The sequence below is a fragment of the Rattus norvegicus genome, chromosome 3 (genome assembly GCF_021556685.1).
Source record: "Rattus norvegicus strain SHRSP/BbbUtx chromosome 3, alternate assembly SHRSP_T2T, whole genome shotgun sequence".
NCBI lineage: Eukaryota > Metazoa > Chordata > Mammalia > Rodentia > Muridae > Rattus > Rattus norvegicus.
Window position 1 is genome coordinate 168,144,851 of NC_141536.1, and position 20,124 is coordinate 168,164,974.

The 20,124-nt window shown below is 47.2% G+C and overlaps 1 protein-coding gene and 1 long non-coding RNA gene across 2 annotated transcripts; one reads left to right on the plus strand and one right to left on the minus strand.

Annotated features, from left to right (window-relative positions):
- Positions 1-16,176: 16,176 nt before the first annotated feature.
- Positions 16,177-18,826, minus strand: LOC147995868 (uncharacterized). Its single transcript, XR_015684885.1, has 2 exons — positions 16,958-18,826; positions 16,177-16,571 (listed from the first exon to the last, which is right to left on the minus strand). It is a non-coding gene; the product is annotated as an uncharacterized LOC147995868 (long non-coding RNA).
- A 220-nt stretch (positions 18,827-19,046) lies between these two features.
- Positions 19,047-20,069, plus strand: Rps21 (ribosomal protein S21). Its single transcript, NM_031111.1, has 6 exons — positions 19,047-19,076; positions 19,232-19,294; positions 19,396-19,459; positions 19,609-19,680; positions 19,860-19,915; positions 20,010-20,069. The coding sequence occupies exons 2-6, from the start codon at positions 19,245-19,247 to the stop codon at positions 20,017-20,019; spliced, it is 252 nt and encodes an 83-aa protein (NP_112373.1). The 5' UTR covers positions 19,047-19,076; positions 19,232-19,244; the 3' UTR covers positions 20,020-20,069.
- Positions 20,070-20,124: the final 55 nt, after the last annotated feature.

Genomic DNA, 20,124 nt, shown 5'->3' on the forward strand with positions numbered 1-20,124 from the left:
GCTGGTGCAGGCTCTGGGCCCCTGTCTCCACCAGGAATGCACAGAGCCCCCGCCCCTGCCCACCCAGGTGGAGGAATGCAGTGGGCCTCTTTCTGGAATTCCCCCAGGCCTGGCACCACTGGGAACTGAGCTCTGTCTCTGTGTACAATGGCACCAGCGCGCTCAGGTCTTTGCTCTCTGGGAAATGAGCGAGTCCATCGCTCTAAGAGCTCTTCTCCAACACACACAGTATGTAGCTCCTCTATGGAACCACAGCTCTTTAAAACCCTCCAACCACCCACTGGTGGACTATAACTTTAACTCAGCCGTTCTCAAACCCCTTTGTACCACCCCCCCACACACACACACGTAGGATATCAGATGTTTACATTATGATCGCAACAGTCGCAAGTTACAGTTACAAAGTAGCAAAGAGAATTATTGTATGGTTGGACTCACCACAGCGTGAGGAACTGCATTAGAGGACTCCAGCTTTAGGGAGTTTGGGAACCACAGCTTTAACTTGATAGTAAGTGTTGACTCCAAATTCAGGGTGCCCTGAGTTCCAACCCCAGCTCCCCCAAATTGAAAACAAAAACCTGTCCAGTAGACCTTGTTGACTGACTGGGTTGGTCATAGATCCATAGTTTGTGTTCTATGCCCTGTGGCTCCAAGCAGGCACCATGGCCTCTGTACACGAGCCCTTTGCTTGACCCTGATTGTGACAACCACAAATGTCTCCACATTGCCACTTGTCCTGTGGGAAAACTCTATGACTCTCCTGCCCTGCCCCACACAGGCCTGAACAAACAGATACTTGTTGAGTACTTGTGGACTGAACAACCCAGAGCAGTGGAAACTATGGCTCAGGTTCCCCCTGGCACTGGAGCTAAGGATGGTGGCCAGACAGCAGGGGCTTCACAGAACCCCGGCCAGGGAGATGGTGGCGTAGGAGTGGGCCTGCAGGCTCAAGTCAAGCTCAACCCAGCTTCTTCTTGGCCGGGTTTGGGGCAGGGCAAGTCAGCGGGTATCTATCCAGTCTTTGTTATACAGTGAAGAACACAGTGTCCAGTGGCTTTGTGGCCATCAGGTTCTCACAAATGGAATAGACAAAGTCCTCTCAGGGAGAAGCAGAAGGTAGTGGAGAAGCTGAGAGCAAGTGGGGTCCAGATAGATGCGTTTATGGACTAGGTGTTGGCTGCAGCTGCACAGCCAGGCTGTACTGCAATGGCTAGCGGGCGTAGTTCATCCAGGGTCCCTGCTTTCTGGGAGGCTCTACCCTCAGGGACTGGCAATAGAAAGCTTATGAAAAGCTTGGTCCACTGTTGCTAAGGACTCAGGGCAGCCTTCAACCCCGCTGAGGTGCCTGCGGGCCCCTGCTGTGGGCAGCCTCAGGAGGGCACAACACAGGAGAGTTTCAAATCTTCCTTCAGGGCCTTGACTCTCTGGAAGCTTTTCCTTGAGTTCTGAGAACATTCCAGAAGGACTATAAAGCTGTTGGAAAAGAGAAAAGCCTCCAGGAGATATGGCGCCAGGCTCAGAGAGGCAAGCCCAGGCAACTCACCTGGGCAGGAATTTGGATTCTGTCCCTTTCTACCCGAAGACCTTGGCCTCAGGGCTTGTTTTGACAGCTACCAACACACCCAGATGACAGTTCCTCTTTGATGGGATGGGCCCTGGGGAGGTGGGTATGGTTCCTCTGCAGTCCACCCAGGCTTCCCAACTGGGCAGCTCATCCCCCAAATTCTGAACCCCCCACCCCAACACTGCTGTAAGCGGAGCACACCTGGGCCCTCAGTCTCCTAGCTTCTGACTCCATAGGACTGACCTCCTCCAACTTAGCCTCGTTTTCCTGATCTGTAAAGTGGGAACTAACTGATACTTTCTCCAGACTTCTAGGAAAGAATATTCTCAGGGTGGCACAGTGACATGCCAAGAGAAAGTAAGGCTCTTTCTGAGATTTCTCAGGGAGTGCTGTGCCACAGGCTGGCACAATCCTGACTGGCAAGCTCACTGGGTCGAGGAGTTCACTTCGATTTTATTCTAAGGCGAGTGGTGACTGCAGCTCATTTTTATGGGCTTGACTGCACAATCTAACTCAACTGACTAACTCTTGATGGGCACAACAGGGAGGGTGGTCGTCTCAGAAATGTTTAGGGTTGAGCAAACAGGAATTACAAAAAGGTTTTGATAGGTGGGGAGTGTTTATGGAATACTGCCCCTTGGATGTCTAGCCATCTGTTACAGAAAACAAAAACACAAACAAGAGAAATGGGGCTGGAGAGATGGCTCAGTGGTTAAGATCACTTACTGCTGACTGCTCTTCCAGAGGTCCTGAGTTCAAATCCCAGCAACCACACGGTGGCTCACAAACCATCTGTAATGGGATCTGATGCCCTCTTCTGGTGTGTCTCGAGACAGCTACAGTGTACTTATATATAATAAATAAATTAAAAAACAAAACAGGAGAGATGGCTCAGCAGGTAGCTATCAGTGAAACTTTACCCATGTGATACTCTTCTTAGAAAACAGAAATATGGGGGTTGTGGATTTACCTCAGTGGTAGAGCGCTTGCCTAGCAAGCGCAAGGCCCCGGGTTTGGTCCCCAGCTCCGAAAAAAAGAAAAGGAAAAAAAAAAAAAAGAAAAGAAAACAGAAATATTATGTATTTCCTTTTTAAAAATAGTTCTAAAAACAGTTACTCTTCCAAAAGAGCCAGGTTTGATTTCCAATACACACATGATGGCTCACAACCGTCTGGAACTGTTCCCAGGGGACCTAGTGCATTCTTCTGGCTACTGCAGGAGCTCCGTGACTTGTGCATATGCACAGACAGAACATCCATACACATAAAATAAAAATAAAAGTTTAAAAACAGGGCTGAAGAATTGGCTCAGTGGTTAAGAGAACTGACTGCTTTTCCAGAGGTCCTGAGTTCAAATCCCAGTAACCACATGGTGACTCACAACCATCTGTAATGAGATCTGATGCCCTCTTCTGGTGTGTGGGAAGACAGCTACAGTGTACTTATATATAATAAATAAATCTTAAAAATAAGAAAGGTTTTAAAACGAATCCCTTTCTCTTGGAACCATTATAGGACCTCCCCTATGGTGCTACATGGGCCTACACTCAAATAAACATGTGGAGCTGGGTATGATGGCACACCTTTCATCCCAGCACTAGGAAGGTAGCTGTCAGAGTTTCAGGCCAACCTGGTCTATACAGATCGAGTTCCAGGACACCCAAGGCCACACAGAGAAATCTTGTCTCAAAAATTAATTAATTAATTAATTAAAGGTGGTTGACAAAGCAAATTTTACTTTTTTTTTTTTTTGTCTTTTTTTTTTTTTTTTTTTTTTTTGTCTTTTTTTCGGAGCTGGGGACTGAACCCAGGGCCTTGTGCTTCCTAGGCAAGCGCTCTACCACTGAGCTAAATCCCCAGCCCCGCAAACTTTACTTTTCCACAGAAGGGTGTGTAGCTGAGAAAAGCTGGAAACCAAGCACAAGCAGCCCCAAATGGTGTCGGTCTTTTATCCTTACCTCAAAGGGCACTTGGCTATTCCTCTCTGGCTGAATTCAGCCTCACAATTTAAACCTGATGGGCTAGCTTAAAAACTAGGAACAAGGGGGCTGGGGATTTAGCTCAGTGGTAGAGCGCTTGCCTAGCAAGCACAAGGCCCTGGGTTCGGTCCCCAGCTCCGAAAAAAAGAAAAGAAAAAAAAAAAAAAAAAACTAGGAACAAAGGAAATCAAAGGGTTACAGAGAGAAGGGACAGGTTTTTTAATTGGTCTTTTTAAGATTTGTTTACTTATTTTATGTGAGTGCACTGTAGCTGTTTATATACACCAAAGGACATCAGATCTCATTACAGATGGTTGTGAGCCACCATGTGGTTGCTGGGAACTGAACTCAGGACCTCTGGAAGAGCAGTCAGTGCTCTTAACCACTGAGCCATCCCTCCAGCCTGAAGGGGTAAATTTTAACAGATAAGCACTCAAGGAAGTTGTGTCGATGAGTCAGGGTGTCAGACGTAAGGACATTCCAAGAAGTAGATTACATCTGAGTGAACAAGCACGTAGTCCTTGACAAATTAACAAAAAAGGAGGACCTGAGAGGAAACAGGCATACAACTTCTAAACATGTTTGAAATGTTAAAAATGATTAACTCTTTTACACACACACACACCACACACACACACACACACACACACGTCCGTGTCTCGGTTATATATTCTCTTTTTCAGATTCTGTTCAGAGTCTCTGGGCCTCTGCCCTGAACATTGAAAGGAGGGGCTGTGTGGGTACTGGGTGGAGGCTGCTTCGCACTGGCTGTCCCTGTAAGCCTTCGGACTAGACCTCCAGCACAAGGCTGTCTATGACAACCTCCTGCAATCATGACTCAACTATTATAATTATAGATGCTGATTATAAGATTATAACTGTAGATTTATATACTGAGGTCATCGCTCCATTATCCAAGCCATTGTGCCATGAAGTTACTAAAGGAGTCATCTCTTCCTACATTTTTAGCTAGTTCGTTGGTGAGAGAGAACATCAAGACCCTGGAGAACCACAGTGACGTCCCATGGGGAACAACACTGTTGGGAATGAACGAGAAGCACTGCCTTCCTCACACACAGACTCTGCCTTTCCCAGCTAATATCTTGTTAATCCTGAGCCATTTCCTTAGCATTAAGTTGCTAACCTATTCCCTGTGGTCACCTCTTCAACAGATTGCCCGACACTAAATACCATTGCATTGCCCACGGGAGTCAGTCGCTCTTCCCACCCAGAGAGGCATGAGATGCAACTATAAAGGACTGGGAACAACATGGCTCTTAGCTCTGGCCCCTCAGCCTTGCAAGAGGAACATCACACAGTGCGTGTTATTTGAACTAAAGACCACCCCAGAGGAAGGGGACTATTTAAGTATTGGGTCGTCCAGTTGCATATAAATAATAACCATGTTTTATCAAGTGTATAGACTGAGTATTTTTATCCATTCTTTTTTTTTTTTTTTTTTTGGGTTCTTTTTTTTCGGAGCTGGGGACCGAACCCAGGGCCTTGCGCTTCCTAGGTAAGCGCTCTACCACTGAGCTAAATCCCCAGCCCCATTTTTATCCATTCTAATCAAGCATTTGTGTCTCTGCATCCTATTCAGTTGTAAAGGTCTGTCTTAAGTCTTGGGCTTCTGGGGCTGGAGAGATGGCTCAGCGGTTAAGAGCACCTGACTGCTCTTCCAGAGGTCCTGAGTTCAATTCCCAGCAACCACAAGGTGGCTCACAACCATATGTAATGAGATCTGGTGTGTCTGAAGACAGCTACAGTGTACTCGTATACATTAAATAAATAAGTAAATCTTAAAAAAAAAAAAGTCTTGGGCTTCCATTATGGCTAGCTGGGGACATTGGTCAGTGGCAGATAATTTGGGGTCTAAGTGATGGGAAATTAGGAACAGGTTTGGACTTGAGTAAGGACATGACTTAAAGATTTGTTAGAAGTGATCTGGGGCAGGTGATCTCTCCTTTACCTGTTTTAGAGTAGGTTTCCCTATGGGCTCTACGCCTCTTACATCTGCCCCAAGTCCCTAAGGTCTGAATATTGAGGATTCTTGGCGCGGGACTTACTGTTATGATGCATTATGGGTGACAGTGTCAATGCTGACCTTTTGGAGTGGTGGGTGTGTTTATTACCTGTAACTCTTCTATTAGGGCTTTCGTAGCACATGCGGAGGGTGAGTTGTAAGTCCATTCCTAATCCTGAGTGGTCTACTGAGTGTCATTCCAGTCACTATGGGTCCTCACAGCACTGTGTTTTATGTTGGTTTCCTGAGTTCTGAAGAGACAAAGGTACTTACTTAATCATCCCAGAGAGCTATCGTTCACTTACGTGTTCCCACAGGGCATCACCAAGCATGCATCAAACTGGATAGACAGAAGTATGTTGGCTGTGGTTACATGGTTAATAGTATTAATAGTAAAAAATACTATCCGTTGGGGCTGGAGAGATGGCTCAGTTGTTAACAGCACTGACTGCTCTTCCAGAGGTCCTGAGTTCAAATCCAGCAACCACATGGTGGCTCACAACCATCTGTAATGAGATCGGATGACCTCTTCTGGGCACATTTGAAGAAAGCAACGGTGTACTTATATACAATAAATAAATGAATCTTTAAAAAAAATGCTATTCATTGCCTGCATTAGAAGCAAGAGTGTCACTAAAGTCTTTTTAAAGTGAGCCTGTGACAAGAAAATAATAGGTTTGCCTTTTGGAATATCCGTAGTTATAAATAGTCTCAGATAGTCAGGGCTACAAGAGAGGAACAGGAACATGTGACCTACATGACTATGGCAAACGCGATACCTAGGCACAGGACTACGTGTTGAGACGTCACAGGATGAGAATGTAAGGTAGCTAAGTAAGGGGTGTTGAATATTTCCTGAGGATTGGTCTTTTTTTTTTTAAATTTATTCATTTATTATATATAAGTACACCGTAGCTGTCTTCAGACATACCAGAAGAGGGCATCAGATCTCTTTACAGATGGTTGTGAGCTGGGAATTGAACTCAGGACCTTTGGAAGAGTAGTTGGGTGCTCTTAACCATTGAGCCATCTCTCCAGCCCCTGAGGATTGATTTTAAAGACAGCTCTGGTGCTTCCTGCACGTTCAGATGAGTTTGGCCAGACTTGGTAGACATCTCTTTGATTGCAGGTCACTTCTTGGTCTGAGTGTATGTTCCTAGACCCTTTGGGCAGTGTGTGGCTTAGTCAGGTCCTACACAGAGGGTTTGATTTCCTTCTCTCCAGAATTTGATCAGTACATAGTTACCCAGCTTGTGCTTTGGGCAGGAAACTTGAATGGTGGTGCCTGGGCTAATAGCCCCTGCTACCCAGGAGAGTGTAGAGTAGAAGACAGCCCGAGGTGATGGTCCCTGAGAAACTGGTTCTTGGCTTTAAAGGTTGTGGACCTCCGGTAGGATTCAGAAGGATAAATGGTAGACCATCTAGTGTGGTGACAGGTCCATGTCCCTTCAAGAGCCAGTCCTAATTTTTAGGAGGGCAATGGGGAGACATTTTGTCAGGGTAATTTTGTTTCAAGTATTGGTTTGGCCCGATGCTTTTTAGAGCTTGATTCATCCTTTCTCTTTGTGGCGGTCTCAATAAGAATGTCCTCCTGTTGGTGCCTGAGGTACTGAGAGCCGGGCGTAGGCCTGCGAGGTTTAAGAAAAAACACATACTCAGGTCATTCGCGTCAGGAGAATGCAAAATCTTTTACTTTATTCACCAAATATTTACCCCAAGTACACGGGGTGGAAAATTCCAGGAAGCACAGTGGAAAAAAAAAAAGCTTACACCCTCAGGAACAAAGAAAGAGGAACAAAAGACAGGAACCAATTATCACCCAGGTGTACCACTCAAGTGTGTCTCTTCAGGGCCAGGGCGTTCCTTTGTTAGGAACAAAAGGCTTCTACGTGCATCAGCAGGGCTTCAGCAGGGGTCAAACACTGTAAGGGATCCAGGAGGATCCGACATCCTCCATAAACCCATATGTTTGAATGTTTAGTCAGAGAGAGTGGCACTCTTTGAGAAGGATTAGGGGGTGTGGCTTTGTTGATGGAAGTGTGTCACTGGGTGAACTTACAGATGAGGATGTAGCTCTCAACTACTGCTCCAGTGCCACGTCTGCCTGTGTGCTGCCATGCTCCGCCGTGATAACCGACTAACCCTCTGACACTGTAAACAATTTAGTGCTTTCTCTTACAAGAGTTGTCTTGGCTGTGGCTTTATCTTTGCAACAATAGAACAGCAACTAAGACTGTCCTCAATCAGAGGAGAGGAGGGTCCCAGGGAGTATGGTGGCCCCAAAGCATTTCAAGGGCCTGGGTGAATCTTCTGACCAAAGCTGTGGTCCAATGGCTCTTGTTGTCTGAGTCGCTTATTCCAAACCTAGAATTTACTTTCTAGGCGTATTTTGGTTACATTATCAAGAGCGGCCCCAGATATAGTAGAGAAATAACCTCATCCTAGTAAGTTAAGTGATCGGCTATTACAACATCTCAACTGTCCTGCTTTCGGCATTTCCATATGGACAATGGCCTAAGCACTCTGAAGAAGGCTTCACCCCTGGATTCCCGTCCAGAAGGTTGAGGTGTTGCAGCTTGCTTAATTAGTTTTGAACAACTAAAGCATCCTTGCTATGGTCTAAAGGCCACATACCCATGAATTCTAAGGTGGCATCGCACACATGGGGGTCTTAAGTGACTATGTACATGATGTAATAATTCACATACATGGGGCTTAAGCTGCATCTTCTGTCTGGGTAAAAGGCGTTTCCTGTCTTTTTTTTTTTTAAAGATTTATTTATTCATTTATTATACATAAGTACACTGTAGCTGTCTTCAGATACACCAGAAGAGGGCATCGGATCTCTTTACAGATGTTTGTGAGCCACCATGTGGTTGCTGGGAATTGAACTCAGGACCTCTGGAAGAGCAGTCGGGTGCTCTTAACCGCTGAGCCATCTCTCCAGCCCCTGTCTTTTTTTTTTTTTTTTTTTTTTTTAAGAATTATTGGAGTTGGGGATTTAGCTCAGTGGTAGAGCGCTTGCCTAGCAAGCGCAAGGCCCTGGGTTCGGTCCCCAGCTCCAAAAAAAAAAAAAAAAGAATTATTTATTTTATGTCTGTGGGTACACTGTAGACACTTCAGACAAACCAGAAGAGGGCATCAGATCCCAATATATTGATGGTTGTGAGCCACCGTGTGGGTGCTGGGAATTGAACTCAGGACCTCTGGGAGAGCAGACTGCTCTTAACCGCTGAACCCTCTCTCCACCCCCCACCCCAGAAAAAAAAAAGATTTGTTCTTAAATTATATGCCCATGGAGCCAGGACTTACAGGCAGTTGTGGGTGCTGGGAATTGAGCTTGTGTTTTCTGCAAAAGCAGTCAGTGTTCTTAACCACCTAGCCATCTCTCTAAAACCCCTCCCCCATCCTTTGGAGGGCCTCCCTTGTTTTACGTTGCCCCCTTAGCAAAGTCAGCTGCCAGATTCTTCCTCTTTTTTTTTTTTTTTTTTTTTTTTCCGGAGCTGGGGACCGAACCCAGGGCCTTGCGCTTGCTAGGCAAGCGCTCTACCACTGAGCTAAATCCCCAACCCCTAGATTCTTCCTCTTGATTTCAGGAGTTTGTTCCTCAGGGAGCCCAGGGTCATGCCTTGCTGCAATTTCTTTAGGCTGCATTAAGACCCAGAGGTCCTGTGCTGGAGAGATGGCTCAGCAGTTAAGAGTGCTGACTGCTCTTCCTGAGGTCCTGAGTTCAATTCTCAGCACTGGTGGCTCACAACCATCTGTGATGAGATCAGATGCCCTCTTCTGGTGTGTCTGAAGACAGCTACAGTGTACTCATATAAATAAAATGAATAAATCTAAAAAGAAAAGAAGATATCTATAGTCTGAGTGGTAAGTTCCTGTGGACAAGACAGTCTTCCTGTCAGTTATACCCTGTGAGTCCAGATCTCACCAAACCTGTGCTACACCAAAGGTTTATTTAGAATCAGAGTCGAAGCCCAGTTTAAAGCACACAGTTACCTGGCACTCTCCTTACATTATGGTGCTGTATTAGTCAATATTCCCATTGCACATTAGCATTTACTATTCTGGAGAATCCTTGTATAAAGAATGTGAGCCCAGTCATGTATTGTGTGTGTGTATGTGTGTGTTATGTGTACTGTGTGTGTTGTGTGTAGTGTGTGTATTGTATGTTGTATGAATGCTTTGCCTTGCATGGATGTTTGTTCACCATGTGTGTGCCTGGACTCTGTGGCAGTCAGAAGAAGAATACCAAATCCTCTGGATCAGAAGTTAAAGGTGGCTGTGAGGTATTGTGAGGGTGGCAGGAATTGAACCTGGGTCCTCTGCAAGAGGCTCTTAACCACTGAGCCATCTCTCTAGTCCCCACTCCAAGTCCAATCTGAAAGTGAGTTTCTCTTACGTCAGTTGGGACCTCATCTTGATATTCTATGCTGTCCAAACAATGTGATTAATATAGGCTTAAGGCTGCATTCAGACACTGGTCAGAATCAAGTAATCTCTATAATGATGGCTCTGTACCACGAGATCTGAGAGTCGGTGCCATCTCCCCACCCTTTGGTTTTTCACTTTGGCCTGTTAAAAGAATGGTGGCTGTCACCCACTGGATACATTTGGCCAGTCCAGAGTAATGGTGTGAGTACTTTGGGTGGTGTGCAAAGTACTTAGGTCGGTGTCGGTGTCCTCTGTTCTTGTGTCAGGACACCAAGTCCTGTCCTTTTATTAGTACTGATAAATAAATGAAATAGCCTTTCTAAGTACAGTAGGGCTAACACTAATACAAGGCAATAGGGCTGCTGCTGCCTCCTCCCCCTCCTGCTCCCCCTCCTCCTCATCTTACTCCTCCTTCTCCCCCTCTTCCGTTTTTCCTTCCTCCTCTTCCTCCTTTTCCTCCTCCTTTTCCTCTTCTTCCTTTTGGTTTTTGAGACAGGATTTCTCTGTATAGCCCTGGCTATCCTAGAACTTACTCTGTAGACCAGGATGGCCTTGAACTTAGAGATTCCTTTGCCTCTGCCTCCCACGTGCTGAAATTAAAGGTGTGCACCCCCACCTGGCTTCAACAAGGATTCTTCAATGTCCTCTACTAACCTAGTTTCTCCTGGTTTCCAAGATGAGGCATCTGGTTCTTCTAGTTGTCTCTGACTTCATCACGTGAGTAGCACATTCACAAACCCAATCCCTCCCTTTCTAGGAGACCTTTGCTAACATCAGTTGAAAAAGGCTCTCAGGTTGTTGGGGTCATATTTCTTGGTGACCCAGAATGGGAGATTCTCAATTTCCCCTCTCATGTTTGACCACCTGAGGCCAGTGTTTGTTGAGTCTGACACAGGGTCTGTCGGAGTTGAAGGGTTTCAGACAATTGAGGAAGAGGAGAGGGAGCAGCAGCGGCTGCATCAGGGGGATCCAAGGTGTCAAGAATCCTGTCTGGGTTGGAGCGGGGTGGGGAACAAGCAAGCAATGGGGCTCATTCATACTCTCACATATCTGCGTGGTTATCCTGATCAGTTTCTATGGGAGTAGAGTTAGGGAACCTTTCCTCCAGCATTGAGCATACTGAATTCCCTCTTGGGAAACAGGGCATTTTTTAATGTACTTGCTCAATGAAAGGCTGGCAGGCCTAGTCCTCAGCTGAGCTGAAGTGGGGCTAAAATACTGAGGGTTTGAAGATCGGCTCTTGGGTCCAGGAACAGCAGCAGCAGGAGACTTTTGACATTTGCTGTGCCTTGAGTGTGGGTGTTTTCTGCTCAGTATTTAAGCACACACGAGCTTCAAAGAGCTACTCGGGGAAGTTGTACACCGCCATGCCCTAGTTTCAGTCACCCACTCCTATGGAGGTTTTTTACACTCTCGTAGTTGATGACAGGTTTCTTGTACCCCAATTCTGAATGCTTGGTCTCCAACTGATGCCTTATGGGGCACTTTTCTGTGTTTGGCGCTTTAAAAAAAAAAAAAAGACCTATTTATTATATATGAGTACACTGTAGCTGTCTTCAGACACACCAGAAGAGGGCATCAGATCCCATTACAGATGGTTGTGAGCCACCATGTGGTTGCTGGGATTTGAACTCAGGACCTCTGGAAGAGCAGTCAGTGCTCCTAAACACTGAGCGATCTCTCCAGCCCATATTTGGTGCTTCTTAGCAATGGCCATGTTGGCATAAAGTATGAGGTCCAAAGGGACTGCCAGAAGGCTGGAGTCACCAGGACACCCATGGGACTTCAGGCTGGGCTCCACATTCAGCACCGTCTTCCACTCAGCCTTCAGGATGACCCAGCCACCATGGAGCACCACAGTCTCTCTTACTTTGTTCTATGCACAGAGTTTAAGTTACTATAGCTCTTGCTCGTGTCCTTCCTTGCACTGTTGAGAACCTGGTTCTCGTCTCCTTAAAAGAGTAAAATGTTGGGGCAGGAGGGGTGGCTCAGTGGTTAAGAACACTGGTTGTCTAGGAAGCGCAAAGCCCTGGGTTCGGTCCCCAGCTCAAAAAAAAAAAAAAAAAAAAAAAAAAAGAACACTGGTTGTTCTTCCAGAGGTCCTGAGTTCAGTTCCCAGGAACCACATGGTGGCTCACAACCATTTATAATGGGGATCTGATTGATAAACAAATTAAATAGCTTATGGCTGAACGTGGTGGCTCACACTTTTAATTCCAGCACTTAGGAAGCAGAGGCAGGTGGATCTCTATGAGTTCCAGGCCAGCTTGCTCTACACAGCAATTTCCAAAGATCCTACCTCAAAAAAGAGTAAGTAAGTGGTGTGTGCGCGAATGCCTTGTAGAAATCAGAAGAGGGTGTTGGATTCCTTGAATATGGAATTCTGGGTGGTTGTGAGTCACCGTGTGGGTGCTGAAAACCAAACCCATGTCCTCTAGAAGAGCAGCAAGCTCTTTTTTTTTTTTTTTTTTTAAGATTTATTTATTTATTATATATAAGTACACTGTAGCTGTCTTCAGATACACCAGAAGAGGGCATCAGATCTCTTTACAGATGGTTGTGAGCCACCATGTGGTTGCTGGGAATTGAACTCATGACCTCTGGAAGAGCGGTCGGGCGCTCTTAACCGCTGAGCCATCTCTCCAGCCCCCGAGCAGCAAGCTCTTAAACTCTGGGCCGTCTTTCTAGATTTCAGTCTTGGGTTTGCTTCTTCACTAGCCGGGGAGTACTAAAGACTCCAATGCACACTTGATCCCCGCACTCACGTGGCAGAGGCAGGCAGATCTCCATGAGTTCAAGGTCAAGCCTAGTCTACAGAGTGAGTTCCAGGATAGCTGAGGCTAAATAGAGAAACCCTATCTTGAAAAAAACAAAAACCACCTTGCCCCCGAAAGAAATTACCACTCAAATCAGGGGTCACAGCTCAGCAAGGGAAACTTCACTCGTGGGCAAAAGAGTAAGTATCTCCCAAAAGCTGGAAGACAAAAGCATCCCCTCTAAACCGGCTATGGCTGCCCCTCACTGGCTGAGACTCGGCCTCACAATCTATTAGCCAAGTTGAAAACTGTCAGTAAAGGAGAGAGACAAGGTATAAGGAGAGAGTGGTATGTTAAGTTAACCATTCCAGGAAGTTGTGTCAGGGAATCAGGGTGTCAGACATACGGACATTCCAAGAAGTAGATTACATCTGAGGGAACAAACACACAGTCCTTGACTCGAGAGCCAAGGGGGAGGACCTGAGAGGAACTAGGCGCACGACTGCTAAATTTGTTTGATAGAAAAGATTAAGTCACTCACACCACTGGGGATGTTCCTGAGGCGCTCTGTTGGGGGGGTGCGGAGGGGGGGCTGGGGGGACAGGCCAGAGACAAGCCAGCCCTGGACTTCACATTCATCTGTACCTGGGAACAGAGAGACCCAAAGTCAGGGCTATCTGTGCCTGGGTTCAGAAGTCAGCCCGGAGGCTGGCATGACTTGGAACCTGATGGCTTGTTCTCTTCGCCCTGACTGTGCACCTTGGTTGGAGGGAGTTATTGGCTGTCTTCAGACCTAGTGGATGCTGGGTGGATGCAAAGAGCTGGGTACCCAGCTCCTCCTGACCCCAAACATTGGGACTGACTCTCTGTTGGCACTGCCTGCTCTTCAGGAACCCTAACAAGATTGCCTTGCAGAGGGGTTGGGGATTTAGCTCAGTGGTAGAGCGCTTGCCTAGCAAGCGCAAGGCCCTGGGTTCGGTCCCCAGCTCCGAAAAAAAGAAAAAAGAAAAAGAAAAAAAAAAAAAAGAAAAAAAGATTGCCTTGCAGAAGTAGCTTGAGGTCTGAGATTCTGCAGGAAGGCATCTGCCTAACGGTGTCTGAAGTTTGGGCTCTTCACTTGGCCTCTGACCCCATTCTCACCCTAGAGATCTTACAAGAGGTTCTTCTGTCCACAGGTGATGCACGACTTGGGGTGAAGGGGTTTAGCTAGCCTGGAAGCAAAGCAGAACCGCATAGGCTTGCCCTTGTTCCAGAATGGTTCTTGGATGCCCCCCAGTGGCGACTTGGAAACAAACAGTACAGGGGGATGTGAGGCGACCTTTCAGGATGGTGCCTGCAGTGAGCATTTTCCTCTCCTTGGGGGCTTGAGGATAAAGAAACTCACTGTGGCTCCTCCAGTGGGGGTACTCACTTCTTTGTTTTGGGGGTCTTGAATTTTGTGCATTGAATTATTTTATAGAAAAGGTCACCCAAATCTCATGGGCCCTGAAGGTGGGGTTGCAATTCTATGCTGGGGTGCTAGAGAGGTGAAGACAGATGAAACCCTGGGATTCACTGGCTAAATCAGCTGATACAGACTAATGAGAGACTGTCTCAACAACACCCAGAACTGATCTCTGGCCTCCATCTGCGAGTGTTCGTGTGTGTGTGTGTGTGTATGTGTGTGTGTGTGTGTGTGTATGAGTATGTGTAGGCCAGAGTGTGTGTGTATGGGTTGGAGATGTATGTGTATGGGAGTGTGTACAGGTCAGAGGTGTGTGTGTATGTTATATATATAGGCCAGAGGTGTGTGTGTGTGTGTGTGTGTGTGTGTGTGTGTGTATGAGTATGTGTAGGCCAGAGTGTGTGTGTATAGGTTGGAGATGTATATGGGAGTGTGTACAGGTCAGAGGTGTGTGTGTATGTTATATATATAGGCCAGAGGTGTGTGTGTGTGTGTGTGTGTGTGTGTGTGTGTGTGTGTGTGTGTGTATGAGTATGTGTAGGCCAGAGTGTGTGTGTATGGGTTGGAGATGTATGTGTATGGGAGTGTGTACAGGTCAGAGGTGTGTGTGTATGTTATATATATAGGCCAGAGGTGTGTGTGTGTGTGTGTGTGTGTGTGTGTATGAGTATGTGTAGGCCAGAGTGTGTGTGTATGGGTTGGAGATGTATGTGTATGGGAGTGTGTACAGGTCAGAGGTGTGTGTGTATGTTATATATATAGGCCAGAGGTGTGTGTGTGTGTGTGTGTGTATGTGGTGTATGCATATGTATAGGCCAGAGGTATGTGTATGTGAGACTGTACACAGGCCAGAGGGGTGTGTGTGTGTGTGTGTGTGTGTGTGTGTGTGTGTGTGTGTGTGTGTGTGTGTACAGGTCAGAGTTCGGTGTTTTTTTCCAACTCTTTTGAGACAAAGCCTCCTGCTGGACCCAGATTGTGCTGATCACTAGATTACTAGATTGGCTGGCCAGCAAACTGCAGGAATTCTGTCTCTGCCTCTGGGTCCTTGGCATTACAGATGTGTGTGCATTGTCATACCTGGCTTCTAGGGATTGACACAGGCCCTCACGCTTGTGCAAAAAGCATTTTGCTGATCTTCCTGGTGTCACCTTCCACCCTCCCTCACCAATTAATTAATACTTATGAGACAGGATCTCACTATGTAGGCCTGTTTGGCCTGGAACTCACTATGTAAACTAGACAGGCCTTGAACTCACAAAGATCCACTTGCACCTGATCGCTGAGGGCTGGGATTAAAGATATGTGTCACCATTCCTGGCCTCCTTTTAAAAAAAAAAAAAAAACAACAAAAAAACAAAAAATAAAAAAAACCCAAAACAAACAAAACCCAGTCTGTTTTGCTAGCCTTGGGGCATGGACTTATAACCCCAACTACTTGGAAGGCTGAGGGAGTAGACTGTCAAGTTTGACACTAGCCTGGGCTACAGAATTGAGTTCAAAGCTAGTCTGGGAAACTTAAGTGAGATGCTGTCTCAAAATGAAAAGCAAAGTAGGGGCTGTGGGTGGGTGGAGAGCTATCCCAGGTTAAGAGAGCTTCCCAGAGGACCTGCTTGCAACTCCAGCTCCAGGGGAGTCAGCTCCTTCTGGCCTCAGTGGGTTACAACACACACATACACACCACACTCACATACTCACACACGCGAAGCCCACCCCCCCATATCATATCCAGGTCACAGGTGTGCCCTCCTTTTCTGATGTAGTCAAGCTGACAACGGAGAGCAGTCATCACAGTTTGGGTGAAGTTATGTAATCAATTGTGAGATACTCATTTCTGTTTGCTTTTTGGAAACAGGGTCTCACCAGATATTCTGGTGTCCTAGAACTCCTTGTGTAGACCAGGTTGGCCTTGAACTATTCCGCCTCCAGAGAGCTGGGATCAAAGGCATACACCGACAATGCCTGGCCACTTGCAAGTTTGTTATTTTTTTTTTTTTATCAAATTTGAAAATTCTTTAGATACTGTTTATCCATATAGTTTATCCATATAGTGCCTCCTCTCCTCTGGGATTCAAATTACATATGCATTGTGCTCCTTTTTTTTTTTTTTTTTTGGTTCTTTTTTTCGGAGCTGGGGACCGAACCCAGGGCCTTGCGCTTCCTAGGCAAGCGCTCTACCACTGAGCTAAATTCCCAGCCCCGCATTGTGCTCCTTTTAACAGGCTCTGACTTCCCTCAGACTTTTTTTCCCTTTCTTTTCTTTTTTTAAAGATTTGTTTTATATAAGTACACTGTCTTCAGACACACCAGAAGAGGGCATCGGATTCCATTACAGATGGTTGTGAGCCACCATGGGGGTGCTGGGAATTGAACTCAGGACCTCTGGAAGAGCGGTCAGTGCTCTTAACAGTTGAGCCATCTCTCCAGCCCTCTCTCATACTTTCTAATTTGATTTTTTTTTTTTGAGTTTCACTCTATAGCCCAGGCTGTCCTTGAACTTGCAGCAATCCTTTTCTCAGTCTCAAAAAACTGAAGTGCTGTGATTAGAGGCATGAACTGTCATGCTTTACTCATGGTTCTCTACCGTTTAAAGCTCACAGGTGAGGTTGGAGAGATGGCTCAGTGGTTAAGATCACTTACTGCTGACTGCTCTTCCAAAGGTCCTGAGTTCAATTCCCAGCAACCACATGGTGGCTCAAAGCCATCTGTAATGGAATCTGATGCCTCCTTTGGTGTGTCTGAGACAGTTACAGTGTACTCACATACATATAAAGTCAATAAATCTTTTTCTGAGCTTTCTTACTCATTCAGATTTTTTTGAGACAAGGTCCTACTTTGTAGCCTAAGATCAAACTCTTGATCCTCCTGTCCACACCTCCCTAGTGCGGAGATGCAGGCATGCAGTGTCCTTCCTCTTCCAAAGGTCTGGAGCAGATGGTGTCTGCTAATTCTAGCATCTGAGTTGAGTTCTGGATCGATGTCTTTCTCTCACTAGTGACTGCATTCCTTTGCTGTCTAATCTGGCAGTCGTTGAGAGGACGCCAGATGATGTGAATTTTCGTTGTTGTGGGCTTTTTACCTTTCTGAACTTTCTGTCCAGCACTATGCGTACTCTGCGTTTCTACTTGAATCCAGTCCCCGCTCTTTCTACGACTGCCGAATTTGCTGAGTGGAGTCTACTTCAGGTTTCTGGGTTTCCCTTTGGTCATGGTCTCCTTCCTGGCACACCTGCTGCTTCATCTCTGACCACTAAGCAGGCCGTGAGGGTTCAACTCAACATACACGGATGTAGCCAGACCAGCTGCAGATCTCAAAACTAAGACATAAACAGACCAACCCTGTCTACGTGCCTTGTGGCCTATACGAAAGGTCATTTTCCTAGAGTCAGTGGCTCTGGTGTTCTCACTTCTGACACACAATAAGGATCTAGCGCAAACTCCAGACGCAATGCAGGAAAGGAGTCTGGACAGCTTGAACATGGCAAACATTGCTCTGGCAGCCTCCCCTCCCCCTTGCCTCTGCCTTGCTAAAACCCGACAGACTCCATTCCTAAAGCTAGCCACCACGGACTATCCCTTATTTGGCCACTTCCTCCTCTTGAGGCTGACTACCAAGGTCGGGCTATCAAAAGCTCGCTTTGGTTCACTTAACTATCCAATCAATATACACCACCGTGTCCTAGCCCATTCTAACACAGAACTCCCCCTTTTCACTTATTAAAAATTACACCTGCAAGGTCATTTGTTGGTTTTTCTGTCCGAGTCAGAAAGCAGCCACTTTTAACTTTTCTTTCCCCCATTTAAAAAAGCATCTCTCTGTGAGAACAGGTGTTTGGGTGTGGTTTGTGCCTAATCTGAAAAAGAACCTCTGCTGCGCGGGGAATCTTAATGCACACATGACTACTTGCTTTCCAGGTTTGTGGAGGGCCAACTCCGTGACAGTCCTGGAAGGTGATCACCAACTCAGGGTGTAGGGAGATTCTCCCCAAGACTATGTAACTGGGTGTATACAGATAGATGACATCGGGCATACAGTTCTACAGTAGCCTCATCAACAAGGGGCTTACTGCACACTCTGGTGACTACGGCCTGGGAGCTTTCTTTTTTGGGGGGCAGGAACTATGTAGACTAGAATGGCCTCAGATATCACCTGCCTCGGCAGCCCGAATGCTGAGATTAAAGGCGTGCACTCTCAGGCCAGACTCACTTCCCTAGGCGTGTGGACCGCGTGGTGGCTGGAACCGGACGAGAAGGGGAAGGTTTGGGGAGAGGAGCGGAGCCTGGGGTGAGGAGGGGCAGGACAGCAAGGACGCAGTTCAGTTCTCAGGATGGGTAGGGGGTTCTTGAAGAAAATGAAGGTGCAGCGGAAGGCCAGCGGTCCAGCTCATTTGACGCGACATCAGTTTCCCCTTCCAAGGATTGTGCTTCCGTCCCGGCCTCCCCCCGCAGTCCACGCTCGGCTGTTCCTCTCCGAGGCTCTGGCGGCGGCTTCCCGGAAGCGCCCAGGTCTGTGATGTCCGCGTTCCAGCACAACTGCCTGGCTTCCTCTGACACCATCCCGAGGGCGGCCGGCGGACAGGACAAGTGCAACCCAACTGGACGAGGGCGGAGGGGCGAGACTCCGCGGTGGAGGCGGGGCCTGAGGAAAGAGGCGTGACCTGACTGGAGGCGGAGCCAGGAATCTATGTGCTTTGTGCAGAGCTGCCCGGGCTTCTTTGCACCGGAAGCGGAAGTAAAGGCTCGCAAATAGGCCTCCGGGATGGTGGATACAGTCAGCACGACCCGGAAGCATTTCCTGACGAACCGCCCCTCCTGCCCATTAGTGCTGTGGAAGAACGAGCCACTTCCTTTCTGTGTTCTCCGTAGACCCGTGAGCAGGTAGGCCGCGCGGCGGGCTGTGGGCGCGAGCTGGACCGGGCCGGGCGCGGTTGGGGAGGTCGTGGTCGCATGGCCGGGAGCGCTCGGTACATGGGTCTGGCTAGGGCTCGGAGTGCGGCCTGACTAGCCTTATGATCCGCGTGGTGACTCTGCAGGGACGGCCTCGGTATGCAGAACGACGCCGGCGAGTTTGTGGACCTGTACGTGCCGCGGAAATGGTGAGCTGCGGCATCATCTTTCCTGTGCCCATTTTTCCTACTTCCTTTCATCTACTGTTCTTTTGCGACCTATTACACGCACTGTACTTTTCTTTACTCAGCTCCGCGAGCAACCGCATCATTGCTGCCAAGGACCACGCGTCCATCCAGATGAATGTGGCCGAGGTGAGCTAGGAACCCGATGATGAGGGGGAAGGAATAACGAGGCAATTAAGCCTCTGAGTGCCTGGTTCTCGCGTTGGTGTTTTCTAAGATCGAGGGTAGACCGACAGCGTGGGGTGGGGTCGACTCTCCCAACCTTTTTGTCTTTTCAGGTTGACAGGAGTACAGGCCGATTTAATGGTCAGTTTAAAACCTACGGCATCTGCGGGGCCATTCGCAGGATGGTGAGTTGTTTTACCACATGGACCTCTGCCTTTTAGTACTGTTGATGTAAATATTTGCACTATGATGGTGGTGGTGCCCCTCTCTAGAGCACAGATTTGGGTCTAATTGTGCGTGCTCTGCCCTGCTAAGCAGGGAGCCAGCTCTGGGGATACTCAGGTATTTATTTTTAATTTTGAAGGGCGAGTCAGATGATTCTATTCTCCGATTGGCTAAGGCTGATGGAATTGTCTCAAAGTAAGTGGGGGAAAATGTCACAATCGGGTTGAGTGGCTTGGGAGATAGTGGCCAGGAGATACAACTTTTAATACTGCTTTTTTCCCTTTGTTAGGAACTTTTGAGCCAGAAGAAATCGGGAATAATTTGTTATAAATAAAAGTGATAATAAGTACCTGTGACAGCAAAGTCTGCTTTTACTATGTTTTTATCGTGACTAGGAAAGGAGA